General features: G+C 26.7%; 1 protein-coding gene across 1 annotated transcript; it reads right to left on the minus strand.

The window, feature by feature from the left end:
* Positions 1 to 15,117: 15,117 nt before the first annotated feature.
* Positions 15,118 to 17,944, minus strand: LOC111679012 (protein DR_1172). The gene is made up of 4 exons (XM_023440493.2): positions 17,920 to 17,944; positions 16,832 to 17,014; positions 15,738 to 15,928; positions 15,118 to 15,669 (listed from the first exon to the last, which is right to left on the minus strand). Exons 1-4 carry the CDS (start codon positions 17,927 to 17,929, stop codon positions 15,370 to 15,372), a joined length of 684 nt encoding a protein of 227 aa, XP_023296261.2. The 5' UTR covers positions 17,930 to 17,944; the 3' UTR covers positions 15,118 to 15,369.
* Positions 17,945 to 22,339: the final 4,395 nt, after the last annotated feature.

The raw sequence follows: 22,339 nt of genomic DNA on the forward strand, positions 1-22,339 counted from the left end.
ACTGTTTAAACGATCAGCGGATATTGTTTTGAATGAATGCCCTACTTAAAAGAACTTGGATAATATTTTAAGTTCCATAAGTTGTTAGGGGAAATGAATGTCAATCAAATCAGACTTTGTGCTCTAAAGTTGTACTAAAGTTTAGTATATATACTAAATCATATTCTATAGTCTGAACCATATAGTCTAGATTTTAGAGAAGAAATATATAGTCTAGACTTCTTGTCTTGTTTAAACTTTAGTCTGGTCTATGGTATGGTGTATAATCTCATTAATAGTTTTCTATAAAGATTTTCCTGGATTATGGTGTGTGTTATGGTCTATAGTTTAGATTATAGTCTTGTCTATAGTCTAGATTATAGTCTTATCAATATTCTGATATATAGTTTGTACTATATTCTAAACTCTAGTTTTGCCTTTAGCCTTGTCTATAATTTGCTTAATAGACTGATTTATAGTCTAGTCTATGGTCTGGTGTATAATTTGGTTTATAGTTATTTCTAAAGTTTGAACTATGGTCTATTCTTTAAAGATTTTCCTGGACTATATTGTGGATCACAGTCTATCTTTTAGTTTGGACTATGATTTGGTCTATAGTCTAGAATATTGTCTATAGTTTAGATTCTAGTTGGTCAAAAGTTAAAACGTTAGTTTGGTTATAGTCTTGTCGATAGTCTAGACTAATTTGCTTATAGTCTAGACTATTGTCCAATCAATATTATAGTCTATAGTTTTTACTATATTTTGGACTATAGTTTAAACTACTATTTTGTCATTAATTTATAATCTGCTTAGTAGTCTGCAATCTAGATTATATTGTTGTCTTTAGTTGGACTATGATTTCGTCTACAGTTTAAACTAATCTGGCCGATAGTCTAGACTATAGTCCGATCAATATTATAGTCTATAGTTTTAACTATATTCTGGACTGTAGTTTTCTTTATAGTTTGGACTACAGTCTTGCCTTATGTATAATTTATAATCTGCTTTATAGTCTGATTTGTAGGCTATGGTCTGGTGTACAATATAGTCTTTTCTAAAGTTTGCTCTATGGTTTACTTTACTGGTCTATACTCTAGTTTTAATTTTAGTTTACTATAGCCTGCGCTATAGTCTATACTAAATATAGATATATTTTGTAGTATTTGTTTCGACTAAACTCTCTCTAAACTCTACGTTCCCACGACAATCGGTTCTTCGCACCGGAACGACTCGGAGTTCAACGACTAAGGATTGTCAACCCAGCCACACCGACCATACACATGTCGCTGATACAATAACAACAACAACTAAACTGTCTTGACTTAAGTCTGCTTTGTAATCTGGTCTAAAGTCTGATTTTTATAATCTGTACTTTGTATATCTGGTCTATAGTTTGCACATAGTCTGATCTCTAGTCTATAGTCTGGGCTTTAGCCTAGATTATATTTAGATCTACATTCTTGTCTATAGTCTGAACTACAGACTTCTCTATAGTTTGGGATACATTATTGCACTACAGTCTAGTTTGTATAGAAAAGATTTCTGCAAAGTCTGGCCTATGTTCCCAATCTGAACTGTGGTTTGTTTTGAAGTCTGAAATATTTTTAGTCTTAACTTGGGTTTAAACTATAGTCTGGTGTTTTGTCTTTAGTTTAAAGACCACTGTGTAGTCTTAACTATAGCTTAGTCTACAGTCTACTTAAATGGCGTTTTTCATTCAGAAATTACCGGTTCTTGTAGTACTTAAATTTATATAAAATCTGTTGGTTTTCAAAATCACCGATCTTTAAAGTAGATAAAAATGATTTACCCATTTCATTCATCTGTCAAAATGTCTGTTCAAATGTCTGCTGCTAAAGAAGCAACACATTTTTTTGATTGACTGCCAATCAAAGTGTCCCAAAGAAACGGTATGTAAATCGGTTTCTATGTCTTGCCAAACACACAGGGTATACAAAATTCGTGTAAAACTCCTTTTTTGTTAATGTAACAACATATTTTATTTGAATGAAATCAAACAAAAGCGAAAGTTTTTGTAGACAATTAAAAGGTAATTCACCTTTTGAAATAATATTTTTTTTTTTTGAGGGGGGGTTTTGACAAATATTCCCCAACAGCTGGTTTTATATTTTGTAACCTTTTTCTCATTGGCCTATATGAACATTTTATGTAGTTGGAAACTATGTTGGTCTAATGCTGTTAAAAATTTAAATATTTTCTTTTAAAACCAGATGTGTATGAAAAAAAACTGCATAAATATTTTCTTTTAAGAGTATTTGGTGAATGTAAAAAGATTTTTTTTCGTTTTTTGTTTGAAAAACAAAAACACTGCATAAAGTTTAATGCACTTTTGTCCCAGTAATGAAATTTACAGTGGAAACAACTAAATTACAGGCCGTTTTGTATATGAGAGACAAATAAAGAAAAAAAAATTGTGACAAAAAAAAAAAAAGAAAAATCGTAGGCGAGAAATAAAACTGTAGTATAATTGAATAAAAAAGTAAATTAAGTTGGATAATAGCTATGTACTTACACTTGACAACAGCAAAGAGTTTGTTTTTCTATATAAATTAGATTAAAAGATATGTATAACAAATTAAACTATAAAATCCCTATTAAGAATAAAAACAAAAAAAAAAAAATATGTATAAAAGTACATAATATATATTACAACTAAGAGATGCATATAAATATTCTAGCTACTGCATGCCCATCATTCTAAATGCTTAAGTAGCTTCTTTAGAATGTTTAAGTAGCATCAGTAGGAGCAGTAGAAGCAAAAAAAAAAAAAAAGGAAATGCTATAATTAATATAGATTAACGTCAATATAAAACGTATTTGTTATAAATGCTGACAAAGAAGACATTTTGTTTTTAAGTGTACATTTGTACATATAAAGAAATTAATACTTAATCTTATTACATAGATAGATATAAAACGACAGACAGCCAGAAAACTACATAAAAAATAAAATAAAGATACAGTTTCAAGTTTAGTTTTTTTGTTTGTTTCTTCTTTGTTTAGTTTTAGATTTTTTTCTTCATTTTCTAAAAAAAAATTCAATATTATTAAAATTCTTTTAATGAAAAACTAAAACAAGTGTTTATATTAAATATTTCATTCTCGAAGAAAAAATGTAAATATTTACTATTTAAACAAAGCATTGTTTGCACATGTTTCATTCTTGTTAAGATTTATATTTATAGATACAAAAATAAACATAAATATATAGATTGCATCTTTAAGATACATCTGAAATTTATTCTTCTTTTTAATATTGAGAAAATTATATACATATTGAGTGTAATACATATATGTTTATTTATATAAGTAGTTAAAGGCTACTGCGTCTTTAGCTATAATTTATGATTTCAAATATTTGCTTTTTTGAGATTTTGGTCTCTCTATTGATTATAGATTGCACAATGGGTGTATTTTAAGAGATTGAATATATGAATCATAATGTTTGCTTAACTTTAGCCTTTTTGGAATTTCGGTCTACTGGTTTTTGTTATAGTCTATTCTATAGTAAGGACCACAGTCTATTCTTAAGTATGGACTATAGTCTGAACTATTGCCAGGATTATAGTCCGACCTATAGTATGACCTATAGTCGGGTTTATAATCTGAACTGTATTCTGAACTATGTATATACTGAACTGTAGTTAAGACCGAACTGCATTATATTCTGGATTAAAATCTGACTATAGATTGAAGTCTAAACTAAAGTCTTGACTAAAGCCTTTAGAATATAGTATACATTACAGTCTGGAATTTTGTCTGTACTTTAGTATAGTCTACGATCTATACTACATACAGTTCAGACTGGAACCTGAATCAAACTAGAGACTGATCTATAGTCTGAATTATAGCCTGTAATCAGAGTTATAGTCACTGTAATCAGAGTTATAGTCAGATTTTAGTTCAGAATATAGTTCGAAATGAAGTCCGGACTATGATTTGAGCGTTAGTATATTCCGGTCTGTAGCTTGACTATTGTATATGTCTGAACTATAGTTTGGATTTCAATCGTAACTAAAGTCTTAACTGCAGTCTGAACTATAGCCTAAACTATAGTTTGGAATACAGTCTGAAATGCAATTTGGACTATAGCCTGATCTAAAGTCTATAGACAAAAGTCTGAAGGGTAGTATATTCCGGTTTGTAGACTGACTATAGCTTATAGTCTGAACTATAGTTTGATTTTTAGACGGAACTAAAGTCATAACAGCATTTTGGACTAAGGCCAGAACTATAGCTTGGATTGTAGTCTGAAATTTTGTCTAGACTTTATTTAAACTATAGCCTAGACCATAGTCTAGAACTTAGTCCAGACTATAGCCTATAGTCTGAACTTTGGATACAAATCTGTAATAAAGTCTGAGCTAAATAGTCTCTACTGTACTGGATTTTAATGTAAACTAATGTCTGGACTATAGCCTGAACTATAGTTTGGAATATAGTTTGAACTTTAGTCTAAACTATAATCTAGACTATAATTTAAATTTAGACAAAAACCTGAACTAAAATCTGGACTATTACTATATTCCGGCCTGTAGCCACTAGTTTGGTCTGAACTGTTTAGAATATAGTCTGGAGTTTTATCTGTACTGTAGTCAGAATTATAGTTTGGATTTTAGTTTGGACTATAGTCTGAATTTCTGGCATATAGTTTGTACTATAGTCTGGACTTTTAATTTGAAATGCAGTCTGGGATTTCTTACCTATAATTTAGAACTAAGTCTCAACTATTGTCCACAATAAAGTATGAGCTTTTATCTGAACTAAAGCCGGTAATATGATCTATTCTTAAATGAATTTTTGTGTTAATTTCCTAAATTTCCAAACTTAATTATTAACCCTCGTATACATTTGTTTCCATTAACAAATCTGCGTTTATTTGTACAGCTATTATTGCATTTTTATTCAAAAATTTAAACCTGAAAGAGATGTTTTGTGTGCACACTCACAAAACAACTGGAGAAATGCGCATTAACTTTTAAGAACTTTTTAAGACATTCTATTGTATTTGTTGTCTACTGTTTGAAAATACAAGAAATAACTGTCAAAAATTGTATATAAATATACGTTTTTATAAAGTTGTTATTATTATTTATTTATTTTTTTTTTGACGTTCTAAATTAAGATTAAACAAAAATATTTATATAAATGGATTTGTTATGAATCATTTAGTTATTGTGTGTTTAAAAGTGAGAGAACCTTTCAAATGTGAAGGGGGTAAGCTAAATTTGGAAAAATATTATTGTTTATTATGTCATAATCTTTGAGACTTTAAATAATTTAAAATTTTTCTTATAATTGAAATGAAAGTCTGTTATTTAAAGCTTTTACTGTAGCAAATGTAATTAATTATAAGCAAATACGTATGGTTTTGTCTGCTTATAAAGATTTATTTCTTTTTCTTTGAACTCAAATGTCAAATTATTTCAAAACAAATTAAGTTTTCCATTAAAATGTCAAATATAAATTCTTTGTTTAATAAATATTTTTAAAATTCAATTCATTAATTTTATTTGAAAATTCAAAATGAGTATTGTAAATGTTAAACTATTTCAATTCATTTTGAAAACCTTTCCAAGTATTCTAAGTCGCCATTTAAATAACTTTTTTTATCTAAATATGTAAATAACTAACACCTGACTGACAGTTAACAAAATGTGCGTATTTTTCATGACAACAGCGCCATCTATTCCCTGTAAGGTATGTGATTTTAAATACGAAATTTATGATTCTCCTTAAAATCGAAATAAAATATTACATTTTTAGATTTTTATTTTGTTTAGAAATTCTAAACTCGTTTTAAATTTATAAACAAATGGATTTTTTCAAGTTTTATAGAAATCAAAACTGCAAATAAAGCTCGTTATGAAAATAAACCAAGCATTACATTTTATTATTTATTTTTTTTTTGTATTTTTGTTTATAAAAATGTGTTATTTTTGCGCAGTTTTTAATTCTACGTTTTTTTTTTCTTCTTCTGTCTATATGTATATACAAATTTATAATATTATGTATGTCTGTAATTTAATAAATAAGCTAGAAATAGAAAATATTACAATTAATATGTTGAATATTTGAAATTGTTGTAATTTTTTTCGTTTTTCAAATTGCTAGAGCGGGAAGAAGCGAACAAATTTAATTTATTTAATTTATTATAGTTGTAGGGGATCTTCAATTAGTTTAAGTATTTTGTTATAATTTGTAATTTAATTAATTCAAGTATTTAAAAGTATAGGTATTTGCAATTGAGTCTGTTGATGAGTTAATTTTATTTTTGTATTTATGTCAATTTAAGTTCAAGTTTAAGTTCAATTAATTGAAATAAAATTAGATAATAAGATTTTTATTTTTTTTATTAAATATGTGGGTGATAATTTAGAAAAACGAAATTAGAATCTATAGTTTAGATTTTAGTTCAGGCTAGAGTTTAGTTTATAGCTGTGTCTTATATAATCTTTTATAGACCAGAATATAGTTTATAGTCTATAGACTAGAGTATACAATCCAAACTATAGTCTACAATTCAAACTATAGTTTTTATAACAGGCTCTAGCCTAAAGTCCAGAGTTTAGTCTATAGTCTAAACTAAAGTCATTAGTTAACAGTATAAACTATAGTCCAGACTATAAACTATAGTTCAGGCTATAAACTAAAGTCCAGACTATAAACTATAGCCCAGATTTTAATAGACTATATTCTAGACTATAACCTAAAGCTCAGACTATAAATTATAATCCAGACTACAATATATTTTGCCGACTATAAACTATAGTTCTTTCTATAAACTATAGTTCTGTCTATAATCTATAGTCCAGACTATAATCTATAGTCCAGACTATTATCTTCAGTTCTGACTATAAACTATAGCCCAGATTATAATAGACTATATTCCAGACTATAACCTAAAGTCCAGACTATATCTGTAGTCCTGACAATAATCTAAAGTATAGACTATAGTATATTATCCAAACTATAGCCTATGGTCCACACTATAATGTATAGTCCATAATCCACACTACAATCCAAAGTTCAGACTATAGTCCATTGTCCCGACTATAGTTTATAATTAAGATTATAGTCTACAGTCCAGACTATAGTCCATAGTCTAAACTAACTATAGATTTTAATCTTGATATAGCCTATAGTCAAGATTTTAGTCTTTAATCCAGACTAAAGACTAGCCACGAAACCAGCTCAAGCGTTTGAAAGGAGGAGTATTTCCCTCCCCCCGTGGATCCGCGCCTACTATAGTCTATAATCTAAAATATTTTCTAGACTAAACTAGACTTTTATCCAGACTATAGTCGATAGTCCAGACTATAGTAGATAGTTCAGACTATAGTCGATAGTCCAGACTATAGTCGATAGTCCAGACTATAGTTCATAGTTCAGGCTATAGGAAATAGTCTATAATCCAGATTATAGTCCATAGTCCAGACTAAAGTCCATAGTCCAGACTATAGTCCCTATTCCATACTATAATCCAAAAATCAGACTATAGTCCAAAATACTTATCGTATATAGTCCAGGCTATATTCCAAACTAAAGTCTTTAGCTCACATTATAGTCTAGGCTATAGTATATAGTCTAGACTATAGTATATAGTCTCTTTAGCTCAGACTAAACTATAAACATTAGTCCAAAGTTTTCTACTCTATAGTCCAAACCTTTAGTCTAGTTTATACTTCAAACTACAGTATATTCTTAAGTCCAAAATATTCTATTTAGACCAGTCTATAATCTATTTAATAGTCTAAACAATAATCTGTTTTATAGTCCAGACTATAGTCTATTCTACACTCCAGCCTATAGTTCATTCTATAGTCCAGATTATAACCTATTCTGTAGTACAAACTATTGTCGAAAATTGTTTATTCTATAGTGTAAACTGTAACCATTTCTATAGCTCAGACTGTAGTATACTGGGAAGTAAAAGCTTTTAATGCATTCTCCTCCATATACAAATTCAAACCATCATTAATCATATTACGAGATATAATAAATTCTGAAACGCTTTCTATTTAAATGACAATTTTTTATAGACAAATTTATAATTTTCTCTTTTTTATTACTAATGAGTTCTATAAATAACTAAAGAAAATGTTAATGAATCATCAAAAAAAAAAAAAAAAATAAAATGGGGCTTAAGTTCAAAAGGTCATATGTATGTATATGATAAACAGCTTAACGACAACAACATTTGACCCCTTTTTCAAACAATTTGACTAAACGCCTGTCACTTTTAGAAGAAATAACCAATATATGTCCCACTTGACATGTGAATGATGATGCCCTTCATTTAAATAATAAAAAAATTAAAAACAATTAAATTTTTTTGTGGTGAACTATATATAATTATATTTTCCCACTTTGTGAAAAAACAAATAATTTTTAACAATTTTCTTAAAGTTTTTGTGAGTGTTTCGGGTTTTTTTTGGAGTAATAATCACCAGTGGTGGCTATAAATCCTTGCGTGTTTAAAAGTAATTTAGTTTATTTTTTTATTTTTTATAATTTCAAAAATTCAAGTTCCTTTTTTATTGCTGCTTGTTTTCTTTATTAAAAAAAAAAAAAACAAAAAAAATTGTCTGAGGTCATTAAAATTTTCTATAGTTTTTAACCAAGAAGCAAAAAAAGAATTTACTGCAAAAATTTCTTGTTTAATAAAAAAATATATTTTAGGTCATATACTTTTTAAACATCTTCCTACTTCTAAAAGCCGTTTAATATAGAAAATAAAATTTTAATTCTCACACTTGAAATATTCTCAGGGCTCAAGTTGGGTCCCACTACATGATGTCATTGTCAAAATTTCTCAGAAAATTCTCAGTAACTAACCAACTATATGAACCCTAAAATAATTGAAGTTTAATATTTCATGCACTGACATGCTTTTGGGGAAAAATTGTGCACGTTCATTTTGTTGCCACAGCCATAAAATAGACACGAGCGTTAAATTGAAGCAAGAACAAGAAAAAATAACAAAATTGTGAGTTCAAGGTTGCATGGAAAGTTTTTTTATTTTTCGATTTCGTTTTGTGTGTGTTTGCAGCAGAAGTTGTTTTAACACCAAATTTTTTTCTTTGGGGAAAATTGCAATTGAAAATGAGAAAATATGAAGGTAATTTGGAAAGTTTATTTGGGTGCAGCTCCCAAGCAATGAATAAGTTATAAAGTTTTTATATAAATGTGTAAATTTTCGGAGAAAGCCAAGTAAATAATAAAGCTGAAAGTAAGAAAAAAGTTTCAATATTTAAATAGTCAAAAAAATATGAAATAAGTTATCTTTAAAAGTTTTTCAAATTTAATATTTCGTTATGTTTTAAAAATTTTTTAAAATTCTAGTTTTTAAAGCTTCTAAATTACGCTAACGATTATTGCAAAAGTTTTAGTTAAAAGCTTTCAGTTAAAAAATAAAAAATGTTATTGATATTAAAAGCTCTGTTTTCAAATTTCTAATCACTACTATCTCTCTTAACAAAGAAAGCTTTTCTTTCATACTTTCAACTCTCAACGGAAATTGTTAACAATATTTATGAAAATTCGTTATTAATTTGTTGCAAAACGTATTAAATTAATCAAATACTTCCCAACATTATTTAAAATATCCTAAAATAATTTATTACAATTTTTTTTGTTGCTCAGAACTATAAAGTGAAGAGTATGAAGAAAAAAAAAACAAAACTTGTAAAACTACATGTTTTGGCAAACACAAAATAAAATACGAGTTAACAATAGCAAATGGCTACAATACAACAAAAACAACAATAATAACAATAACAACAAAAATATGTCTAGAATGAACAACTGAAAAAAGCTTGCCCTTGAATTAATGAACATGACATCATCACTACTACTACGACTTTTGCTATGGGTAGTTGTTATTGTTGTTTTTATAGAGTACGAACATCATGAGTACGAGTCAGAAAACGAGTAAAAGCACGAGTAAAAAGTTGTAGTAGAACAGGGATGGAAGTTCTACTGCAACTATAAAGAGATATTTCTATATCTAGGATATAAGCTAGCCTATAGACCTGGCTATAAACTAGACTCTAGACGACATTTTAAGCTAGACTATAGATTAGGCTATAGACCTGGCTATATACTAGACTATAGACTAGTCTATAGACTAGACTATAGACTAAACTGTTGACTAAACTAAATACTAGACTATTGACTAGACTATAGACTACACTATAGACTAGTCTATAGACTAGACTATAGACTAAACTGTAGACTAAACTAAATACTAGACTATTGACTAGACTATAGACTAGACTATTGACTAGACTATAGACTAGACTATAGACTAGACTATAGACTAGACTATAGACTAGACTATAGACTAGACTATAGACTAGACTATAGACTAGACTATAGACTAGACTATAGACTAGACTATAGACTAGACTATAGACTAGACTATAGACTAGACTATAGACTAGACTATAGAATATACTTAAGTCTAGTCTATAGTCTCCACTATACATAGATTAGATTATAGTCAAGTCTGTAGTCTGTACTATATTCTAGTGTATAGTCTCGAATATCTATAGTCTAGACTATAGTCAAGACTACAATCTGAACTATTGCCTCAATTTCACATGATGTTTTCTGTCACTGCATTTTAGTTTAATATGTATTGTAAAAAAATAACTGCATTTAATTAAATAGATTTTACATATATACGAATATATTGGTTAAACTCTGCCAAATAACAACATCAGCTACAATGAACCCGCTTTACAAAGGACACTCCATTTACATACGATATTTTATTTTTTATTTTCATACAAAAACTCTTTGCTTTTTTCTTTTTTTTAGAAATATTCCTCGTTATTTAACTGACAGCAAATAAATGCGATTTTGGTGCAAAGTAAAATGAATTGAAAAAAAATATGTAATACTAGCAACAAAACCCATAAAGTCAAACATTTTAGAGACAAGTGTGGAAAATTTTTGGAATAAACATTGTTGTTGTTATTGCCCACATAAACACGTTGGAGATGAGGTTTTGTATGAAGTACTATTCAAATGGCAATTAAACTATTGTTAGTGGGTTTAAAAGAGTTTTGCTTTGCTTTTTTTTGGAAATATTTTAAAATTCATATTTTGTTATGTGGAAGGGAGGAAAGATTAAAAATTTAACATTTGACTATAGTTTAATAACTAATGAATCAAAAGTTTTGGGTTGAAGCAATGGGTTTAAACCAGGGTGTACGGTTTACAATTTATATAAGGATTTAAGTTTGTTAGCAAAAATTTAAATTTAAATTATTCATTTACTATGTCAGAGATTTTAGTTTATATTTTAAATGTTTATTTGTAGAGTGTTTAAAATTCGCTGTTGTCACATATTTTCATTTTAAATGACCTGCTAACTGATATTTAATATTCTTATCATATTTAATCAAATTGTAATATTTTCTCTCAAAATAATAGAACTCACTTTCATTGGATTTTTATTACCGAACTAAAAATAAGTGTTTTTTGTTAAAAAATAAAGGTAAAGAACTGTTTATCTCGTTTTATCATCATTTGCTTTAAATGACCTGTTCTAGTCGTTTTACTTTTTTGAAGGTTATATAAGAAAAACTCATGAATCATAAAAATCTATTGTAATGTTATCAATTTCCTTATTTAACTCTTTTATAGCTCATTTACTATTTTTATGGAAAAATCAAAAGGGGAGGTTAAACAACAAACTGTTTAAATAAAACGTTTTGTTAAAGAATCTAGAGTTTTTCCCATTGGCATTTAAACTATGTTTGACAAAACGATATGTGATTTACTCTGATTAAAATTTACGTTTTGAAAATATTAGCAATCTTAAGCAATTGGTTTTCCTCTATGCTGCCAAAGAAAAAATTGTAAAAACACAATACACATTGCAAAAAAGCCAAATCATAGCTAGTATTGTAATGTTGCTAGATACTTGAAAAATATAAAAAAAAATCCCTTAAAATTTCCTTTGTTAAAAAATTTTGTAGTTGTCTTAACTAAATATACTGTATAACTTAGCGAAGTCATCAACCTTAAACCGATTCAGAGATTGGCAACGTTTTAAAACTTAACTATACAGTTATAAACTGAACGAAAGTAACTGTTCAAAGTTCCCTTAATTAAACTTTTAAAAAACACTAGGGGCCTTATTCATAATAATTTATTGCACAAAATTTTTCATACAAAATTTGTTCAATAAACCATTTTATCTAAAAACCGATTATTAAAATCGTTTTAAATATTTCTAATTAAAATTATTTCCTATTAAGAAACTTTATTAAAAAAGTAAACTTTATATATAAAGTTGAAAAACTTGTTTATAAATTAAAGTATAAAAGCTTTTAAAAAGTAATTTAAGAGAACAATACTTAATACCTTATTCATAAACATTTATCAAAAGTTTATAGAACATAGTTTCTTATTTGTTGTATTTCTAAACCTTAAATAAACGTTAATGAAATGTTAAAAAAGTGTTTTACTAAAGCTTAACCAATTTTTGACAAAAATCTTTAAAAGTCTATATTACTTTGAAAAGCTTTTTTACAAAGCTTACGTTTTTCAATAAAATGCTTAATACCTTTTTATTAAAAAAAAATTATCGAAATTTTTTAATTGAAAAGCTTTTTTTGGAAATAAAAAAATAAAACAGATTTTATATAAAGACCTATAAGCGATTTTTTTTAATACAAAGCTTTAAAAAGGTTTTTTTTTTAATTTTTTTTGCTAAAATAAAAGGCTTTTTTACTAAAAAGCTTAAAAACCTTTTTAGTAAAATTTTAAAAAACATGTTTACTAAAAAGCTTAAAAACTAAAAAACTATTTTTAGCAAAATGTTGTGTAAAGTTTTTTTTACTAGAATAGTGATAAGCCAAAAAGCTATTTTTACTAAAAAGTAAAGTTTTTTTTGCTAAAAAGATTTTACCATAAAGCTCGAAGTCTTTTTACTAAAAAGCTTTAAAAAGTTTAGCACAAAAGCTTTAAAAAGACTTTTTAAACTTTAAATAACGTTTTTTTTTTAATTAGGAGCTTAAAAAGCTTTTTTCCTCAAATTATTTAAAAGCTATTTTCCTAAAAAAAAAAGCTCTTTTGCTAAAAGCCTAAAAATACTTTTTTCTTAAAAAGCTTAAAAAAGCAGTTTTTCCTAAAAAGCATTAAAACCTTTTTTCTAAAAAGCTTTAAAAAGTGTTTTTACGTAAGAGCTTAAAAAGCTTTTCTCCTCAAATTATTAAAAAGCCTTTGTCCCATAAAGCTTTAATAAGTTTTTACCTAAAAGCTTAAAAAAGCTTTTTTCCTAAAAAGCTTAAAAAAGCTTTTTCCCAAAAAGCTTAAAAAAGTTTTTTCTAAAAATCTTAAAAAGCCTTTTTCCTAAAAAGCTTAAAAAAGTTTCTTTCCTAAAACTCTTAAAAAGTGTTTTTACTTAAGAGCTTTTGTCCCATAAAGCTTTAACAATGTTTTTCTTAAAAAACATAAAAAAAGCTTTTTTCCTAAAAAGAATAAAAAAGCTTTTTTCCTAAAAAGCATAAAAAACGCTTTTTCCTAAAAAGCATAAAAAACGCTTTTTTCCTAAAAAGCTTAAGAAAGTTTTTTTTCTAAAAAGCTTAAGAAAGTTTTTTTTCTAAAAAGCTTAAAAAAGCCTTTTTTCCTAAAAAGCTTAAGAAAGTTTTTTTCCTAAAAGCTTAAAAAAAGTTTTTTTTTTCTAAAAACCTTTTTTTCTAAAAAGCTTAAAAGAGCTTTTTTTCCAAAAGCTTTTTTCTTAAAAAGGTAAAAAAATCTAAAAAAAATACTTCAAGATTATTCTTACTACAAAATATGTAAATTGAAAAGGCTCTTAGTAAAATGTATCTATAAAAATATTGAAAACTTTTACAATAAAAACTCTGTAAAAATATTTATTATTCTTATAAGTTTTAAAAAGCATTTTCTGTAAACTGTTTTTTTTCACTAAGAAAACTTACAATTCTCAAAATTATTCAAAGACTTTTCTATTCATATACTGAATAACCTAAAAATGGCTTTTAAAAAAAGCTTTAACAAGTTTTTCACTAAAAAGTTATGTTTACTTTATTTTTCAAGAATATTTTTACTAAAAAGTTTTAGAAATGTATCACTGCGATGCATCTGATGCCCAGTACTTTCGAAAATGCATCTGTTTTTAAAAGAATCACAAATTAATCATTAGATGCAGAGCAGTGATGCATTACCGAAGAGGCTCTATTTTTACTTAAAAGTTTCTAGAAAAAATCCAAAAAAAATATATTTTCTAAAAAATTTTATTTTTTAAATATTTCACTGAAAACTAAAAAAATAACTAATTTAAGTGAAAAGTTGGATTTTTAGTGCAAAATTTCAAAAGACGAATTCACTTAAATCGATTGACCCAAAAATGTATGTATGTGCGTACGTATCTTTTACCAAATTCGAATAAGATCCAATAAAATTATGTTCGAATTGGTTTAAGATACTTTTTTATATATTTTTTTTTAATTTTTCATTTAAGAAATTACATTTATTTAAAAAAATAGTATATAATACAAAATAAATTATAAAACTAATATCAAAGTTCTGGTTGTTGTATTTTATTATATATAAATATTTTAATAGAAATCAATAAGAAAGTAAAAAAAATATTATGATTTCGAAATAAACTTTGAAAACACTACTACAAAATACAAAAACAAAACTAAATATTAAATTCTTTACGTTAAATATTTATATGTATATATTTAAACATATTTAAATAATAAATTTTATGTTTTAGCAAAAAAAAAAAAAAAACAAAATGCTTTAAAGAAATATATTAAACATATACAAAAAATATAATTAAATATTATTTATATATAGAAAAATAAAAAAAATATAAGAATCTTTAACAAAAATAAGGAAAAAATATTTAGCTGAAAAATAAAGAGAAAACAGAGAAAAAATTATTAAAAGATTTGAGTGTGTTAGTTTAATTAAATTTATGGACTTTGATTGTTTCTTCTTTTTTTTTTTTTTGTTAATTTTAAACTACAAGCGAATTGTTTTTTTTTATATGTTGTTATAGTTGTTGTTTGTTTTCTCTATATATATAGGCCACGTGTTGTTTTACTATTTTAAGCTTTTGTTTAGTCGTTGTTGACTGTGTAGTAAATAGATATAAATTTTTAAAAAACAATTTTCTTTTTATTTTTGAAAAACATCACAAAACTGGCACACGATTTTTTTTTTTAACTAAACGAAGCTGTTAAATCTTTTCTGATTTTTTCTATTTTCTTTTTTGTTTGTTTTTTAATAATTGAGTTAGTGTGTTTATTTTTTTTTAAATTAGTTGTAGTTGTTGCTGATGTTTATGTTTACTTTAGTTAATTATTTAATTTTGATTTAATTTTTTGCCAAACTCAATTTGCCCATAAGATTGGCAGCTTGATTGCCAGCAGATTCTTGAGCATGTACGGCGGTATCGTGTATGGTCTTTTCCAAATTTTCTCTCTTTTGATCAACATATTGATTGGCTTCATGCATTTTTTGATCAACAGCTTGGCTGGTAGTTTTCATAACACCATCGACGGCATTTTCGGCTTCCTTCATTTTAGCGTCCACTACTTGTTCGGCAGCCTTGACGGATTTGTTGATGGCCTCGTTGGCAGCCTTTTTGGTTTGATCGACAGCATTGGCAGCGGCCTTTAATGAAAGTTAAATTGTTATTAAAAGCTCGGGGAATGATTTTGATTTGAAATATCCAAACTTACCTTTTGTGAAGCATCAGCGATGTTAGCAGCAACTTGTTTGGAATTGGCGGCTACAGTATTGACTTGTTGCACGGTATTGTTGACGGCATTCTTGGTATTGTCTACAGCGGCAGCAGCTTGGTTAACACCAGCATCGATGGCTTGACCAGCTTTTTGAGCTTCTTGGGCGGCTAAACCAGCTGCTTCCTTGGCTGCAAAGAAATTGAAAAAAATTAATAAATATATTTGGTCAATTTAACATATTTTCACTACAAAAGCTTTCAAAAGCTTTTTTTACTAAAGTAAATAAAAAGCTTTTTACTTTCTTAAAAGTTGTTAAAATCATTTTACAAAAAGCTTAATAAATTCTTATTAAAAGCTAAATAAAGCTTTTTTAATAAAAAGATTTTTTTCAAATATTTAAAAATAAAAACTTTTTAAGACCAAAAAAAAAAAAACATTGTCCAAATAAATAAGATTAAAAAAAAACTTAAAAGCTTTTGCAAGAGATTTCCTTTTAGAAATTTATTTTTCGTTTAAACTTTTAAATGTTTTTTGCTACAAATATTTTCTTTATTAAAGTTTTTTCGATAATCGATAAAATTAAGCTTTTGCTCAAAATCTATTAAAAGCTTTATAATGGTTTTTATCAAGAAGCTTTAAGAAGCCTTTTACTATTTTTTTACAAAAACTTTTCAGTAAAAAACCCCTATTTAAGGCTTCATGGTAAAAAAAATTTAAAAAGCTTTTAAGTAAAAAAAAAACTTTAAAAATCTTTTTTACTAAAACGCTTCATAAAACGTTTTCATTAAAAGGATTTAAGAAGCTTTTTTTACTGAATAGCTTAAGCTTTTTTACAAAAAAGATTAAGGAAACATTTTTACTAAAATTTTTGAAATGCATTGTTCTAAAAAAACTGGTATAAAATTTTTAAAACTGTATTTTTTAAAAGCTTTAAGAGCTTTTTCTTTGCACTTAAAAGCTTTTATGGCTAAAAAGTTTTAAAAAGCCTAAAAAAGCTATTTTCTTTAAATTGTTAAAAGAAACACTTTTACAAGAGTTTTGAAACACAAGTATTTCCTTAAAGTTTTGGTAGAATTTCTACTTTTACTCACCAGTACTGGCTGCCAAATTCTCAGCTTCGCTCTTGGTTTGCTGTACAGCTTCACCTACTTTCTTGGCCTGTTCCTCAGCCAATTTTTGTGCGTTCTCAGCCTTTTCTTTGGCCAATTTTTCGGCTTCATCCTTCTTCTTGCTGAAGAGACTGGCGGTCTTATCGCCCAAGTTTTTAAGGGAGGCTGTAAAAAATAAAATTTTCAAAATTATTAAAAATTTTGTAACAAAAGAAAAACATGCTTTAATAGCAAGACAACTTTGACTAGGATTTGCAACTAAGTTTTCTACAAATTAAGGGCCAATAGTTATGGAATAAAAACATTTTTTGTAGATTTTTTGGTTTTTGAGCTAAATACAGACAAAAACAAGTGCAGTATTTAATAATTTTATTATGAAAACTACAAATTTTATTTATTTTTATTTTTTTATTTTAAACTATTTTTTACGCAAAAGCATTAACTAATGTTTTTTTTTTAATTTTTATTTAAAAACATGCTTGTTCTTTTATTTTACAACTAAAAATACTTGTTTGAAGTTTTGCTGTATAACTTCAAATCCAAATCGGGTTTCGACATTAAACTTTTTTTAAATAAAGAAGAGCTTTCAATAAGTATCTTGTCATTTTCTTAAATTTTTAAAAGTAAATGGTTTTTAAGTTATAAGAGTTTTTCGAGGAAGTGACCTTTGACCTCTTTTAAAATAAAATCGTTGTTTTAACATTCTTTAGCAATTTTTTGTGTTTTTTTTTTAAGTGTCAAAAGTTAAATAGTTTGCAACACATAAGGCTTTCAATATAAATCTTTATAAAGGTCATTTTAAGCTTTAGAGCTGGATAAATGAAGAATTTAAAAAAACCTTTAAATTCTATTTGAACATTTTTAATATTTTACACATTTTTCTTTTTTACTAGACTAAATTATTTGCTTGTTTGTTTATTTTTCGAAAATTTTCCATTAATTTTCTTTTTAATATCAAACGCTTAACTCTTTTCCCCCGAAAATATTTGTCATTTAACCTTTTCAACCTTTTTTTGAGGAAGAAATTTTTTCTATTTTTCAATTAATTGTTACATTTCTTTCTTTTTTACCCGAAAACATTTTTATTATCTTCGAAGATTTACACAACCGTTTTCACTGGATGCTAAATAGAAACTATATATTAGTAACCTGAACTTTTTATTATGACTACGTAAATTTTAGAAAACCAAATGACGCCATTTCAACAACTACATTAGACAACAGTCACCAAAAGTAAAATAAAAACAGCAACAAACAAAAAAAAAACCTCAAACTATTAATGCATAAAATAGTAGATTTTTTTCTATTCACTAGACATTCTTTCCCAAACAATGAGCTTAAAAAGTTGGGGAGATGAAAAAAATAGTAATGGAAATAAAATTAACAAATAATTAGTGGAAGTATGGACAGACGGACGGACAGATAGAGATAATCATTTATGTATTAAAATGTAAATTAAAAAAAAATAATACAAAAAGCTTCTTTGACATAAATTTTGCTTTTACAAAAGGTAAATGACAAAAAAATAAAAACAACTAAATTTCGGGAAAAATTTTCCAAAAAAAAATTAACCTAAAAAGTTAGAATATAACATCGATTTTCCTTTATCTTTAAAATATACTAATTTCAATATGATTTAGCCCTGTCATGGAAAATTCAGTACATTACTACTATTTGATATCGTAAAATAAGTAGTTTATAGTCTAATCTATAGTCTAGTCTATAGTGTAGTCTATAGTCTAGTCTATAGTCTAGTCTATAGTCTAGTCTATAGTCTAGTCTATAGTGTAGTCTATAGTGTAGTCTATAGTCTAGTCTATAGTCTAGTCTATAGTCTAGTCTATAGTCTAGTCTATAGTCTAGTCTATAGTCTAGTGTATAGTCTAGTCTATAGTCTAGTCTATAGTCTAGTCTATAGTCTAGTATAGTCTTTAGTATTATTTATGGTCTAGTCTATAGTCTAGTCAATAGTATTTTCTATATTATAGTTTATAATCTGGTTTATTATCTAGAATTTAGTCTGGACTTTAGTTTAATCAAATAATTTTTCTTAGTGTAAAAATTCGTTATATTCTACATATTTTTCTCTCTTTGTTTTTTTTTTTTTTTTTGGAATATTTTAGCTCTTTTATATAAATTTACATAAAAGTTACTTATTTTCTATTCATTGTATACAAAAGTCCTGTTCAAAAATAAGTCACTCGTTAAATCCATTTTTTATTTAAAATTTTACACAATGTCATATTTACGACTACGAAAAAAGCATATTTAAGCTTTTGATCAATAGAAAAGGATATAAAAACTTTTGCCAAATAAAAATGTTTTAGTTTATAAAATAAATGAATGAAAAGTGTATCAAAGGATATGGTCAATTGCATATAAAAAATAGGGTTAACATTCAACAACATGTTTTAAACACCTGACAAAGTTTCGCCAAACCTTTAGTTTTGTTTATTTTTTAAACATTTGATAATGAGCTACTGCTACTGCTGCTGCTGCTGCTTTTTTTTTAATGGTTTATAAAATAGTTAAAACTTTGTCGAGACTTTTAAATAAATAAAACAAATAAAGTTTTGTTTATAATTAACCATTTAGATTTATCGTAAAATTGTTTTAAATAACTTTATTTCTTTTATTTGCGTTAAACATGTGTGTTTAAATTTTTCCATTTTTTTTTAAAGCATGAATTCTTGGCATAAATTAAGGTATAATTAAGCACATAGTACGTGTGTAAATGTTAAATGACCTTTTTTGTGTAATTTGATATGAAACAATAAAAAATATGGGGACAAAAACGAAAGGGCCCTCCGACAGTAAACTTATGTATAAACAATTATTAATGTAATCAAGATCATTTTGCATTAATTGCAAAAGGTCGGGTTGTGTACTGTGGTGAAGTAAGTACAACCTTCGGCAATAAAGTAATACACTAGGAGAAATTTTTAAGAATTTTCATAAATATCTATTATGGTGTATAGATCGGCCTATAGATTGGTATATATAGTCTATAGACTAGTTTGACATAAAAATCTGTCTTTAATATGAACTGTAGATCAGTATTTACGCTGGTCTATTCATTAACTCAGTCTATAGGTCAATATGTATAAATGTCTATGGTCTGCTGTCCAATTTTTAGGTACTTCTACTTCTGGTCTACAACTGTATATCAGTCTATAGTTTGATTTATAGATGAGTCTGTAAATCAGTCTATAGCCCACCCATAGACTATTCTATACATTGGTCTATAGATCAATTTATAGTCTAGACTGTAGATTTTGTAGATTTTACAGATTAGTCTATTAGATTAGACTCGTTTATAGATCTGTATATAGACTTGTCTAAAAATCAATATATAATTTGACTTAAAATCAGTCTTTATTCATGTCTGTAGATCAGTTTAAAATCGAATCTGTAATATAGATTACATTAGTCTGTTGTCAAGTCTGTATATCAGTTTTTACGTTGTTCTATAAATCAAAAAACGCTGGTCTGTAGGTCAATATGAAGTAATGTCTGTACTTTTGTCTGTTGATCAATCTTTAGGTTTGTCTATAGACTTTCTCATAGTTGAATATCAGTCTATAATTTGGTCTACAGATCACAGTCAGTCAGTCTATAGTCCAGGCTATAGTCAGTCAGTCTATACTCTGGTCTATAGATCAATCTGTAGTCTAAATTGTAGATCGATTTATAGTATATTTTACAGATTAGTATATAGACTGGTATATAGATCGGCCTATGGATTAGATTAGCCTTCAAATTTGTATATAATTTGACATACAAATTAGTTTATAGTCAGTTTTGTAGATCAGGTATATAGCCTGATCTGTAGTCTATATTCCAGTCAATATTCCAGCCTATAGATCAGTCTAAAGTCTAGTCCATAGATCAGTTTATATTCTGGTCTATATATTGATATTTAGTCCAGCTTACAGATCAATTTATAGTTGATATAAGTCTGTAGTATAGTATTTAGTTTAGTCTACAGTTCGATCTATAGATCTCTCCTTACACTGGTCTATATATCTGTCTATAGTCTGGTTTATAGTTCAATCTATACTCTGATCTATAGATCAGTCGACACTCTGTTCTACAGTCTAAAGTCTAGTCCATAGATCTGTTTATATTCTGGTCTATATATTGATCTTTAGTCCTGCTTACAGATCAATTTATAGTTGATATAAGTCTGTAGTATAGTATTTAGTTTAGTCTACAGTTCGATCTATAGACCTCTCCTTACACTGGTCTATATATAAGTCTATAGTCTGGTTTATAGTTCAATCTATACTCTGATCTATAGATTAGTCGGTACTGTGTTCTACAGACTCTTTAGTATTCAGTTCTCTTCTTCAGTCTACAATTTTGATTTAGAAATTTACCATTTTTTTTAAATAACTTTTTAACTCTTTACAGTTTTATTTTGAAACCATTTTCTTTCTGTGTCCTAATTTCTTTTCCATTTAAATTACAAACAAAATTATTATATTTCCCCTCACAAAAGGTCATAAATTTAATATTTCAAATGGTTTTTATTTTAAAACACAAATTAAAAATTGTATTTAAAAGTCCAACAATAACAAAAATAAAAAGCGAAATAGTTATTATATTAAATGACGCCTGTTGCTAGCCTTAAGGTTTTAAAATAAAACAAAAAAGAACTCAAATAATTTACAAATATAAAAATAAACACAACTACAACAATAAAAAAACATGTCAACTAACTAACAACAAAGCATGAACGTGCATGTTTAATATAAATATGAAAAAGCATGAACAGGTCTGTACGTACACATGTGTAAAATTGTGGTTATTTTCGTTTGTAACGGTTTAAAACTCACACATACACACACATTTACTATTATAAATAAGGGATTGTATAAGAGGGGAATAGTGGTGTTTGAGAGAAAGATTTTAAAACACGATAACTGCATGTTGATAAAACACAAAGTTACGTTAATTAATCGTTAGGTGTCGCTACAAACACAACTTAACAAAACAACAAAAAAAACTTCAAATCAACTTTGTTTAGAGCTCAAAAAAGAAGGATCTTTTCCTTTTACGTGCCTGTAATAAACCCAGCTAAAACCATGTTAATTTTTTGTGCTTCTATAACGAAATGCGTGTTAGAATGTTATAAAATATTTAAACTTATAAAAATGTATGTTTATGTTTCATTACTATTAAAAATCCTTAAAAAAATAACTGTTCATAACTGTTGCCTAACTACAGGCTGTTTGAGGAGAGCTTAACGTTTTACAATTTCCTGTTGGTTTAAAATTATTTTATATTTTTTATTTTTTTCATTTTTTTTGTTTTCAGTTTTGTTGGAAAATTTATTGTGTTTCAGTTAAGTTAAACATAAACATTATTCTGTAATATAAACCGTGATAAAAGTTTAATAAATGACTTCTTGGTCAGGTGAATGTATGAGTTGTGTTGTTGTTGTTGTCGGTAGTACGACAACAAAATTAAACGTGATTTTTTTGTTTT

This window comes from Lucilia cuprina, chromosome 6 (genome assembly GCF_022045245.1).
Source record: "Lucilia cuprina isolate Lc7/37 chromosome 6, ASM2204524v1, whole genome shotgun sequence".
Classification (NCBI taxonomy): domain Eukaryota; kingdom Metazoa; phylum Arthropoda; class Insecta; order Diptera; family Calliphoridae; genus Lucilia; species Lucilia cuprina.

Excerpts from the sequence above, each read along its gene's own strand:
- LOC111679012 (XM_023440493.2), bottom strand. Across the intron at positions 15,929-16,831 it reads GAATTTGGCAGCCAGTACTG|CCAAGGAAGCAGCTGGTTTA; the intron begins GTGAGTAAAAGT and ends ATTTCTTTGCAG. Across the intron at positions 15,670-15,737 it reads TCGCTGATGCTTCACAAAAG|GCCGCTGCCAATGCTGTCGA; the intron begins GTAAGTTTGGAT and ends CTTTCATTAAAG.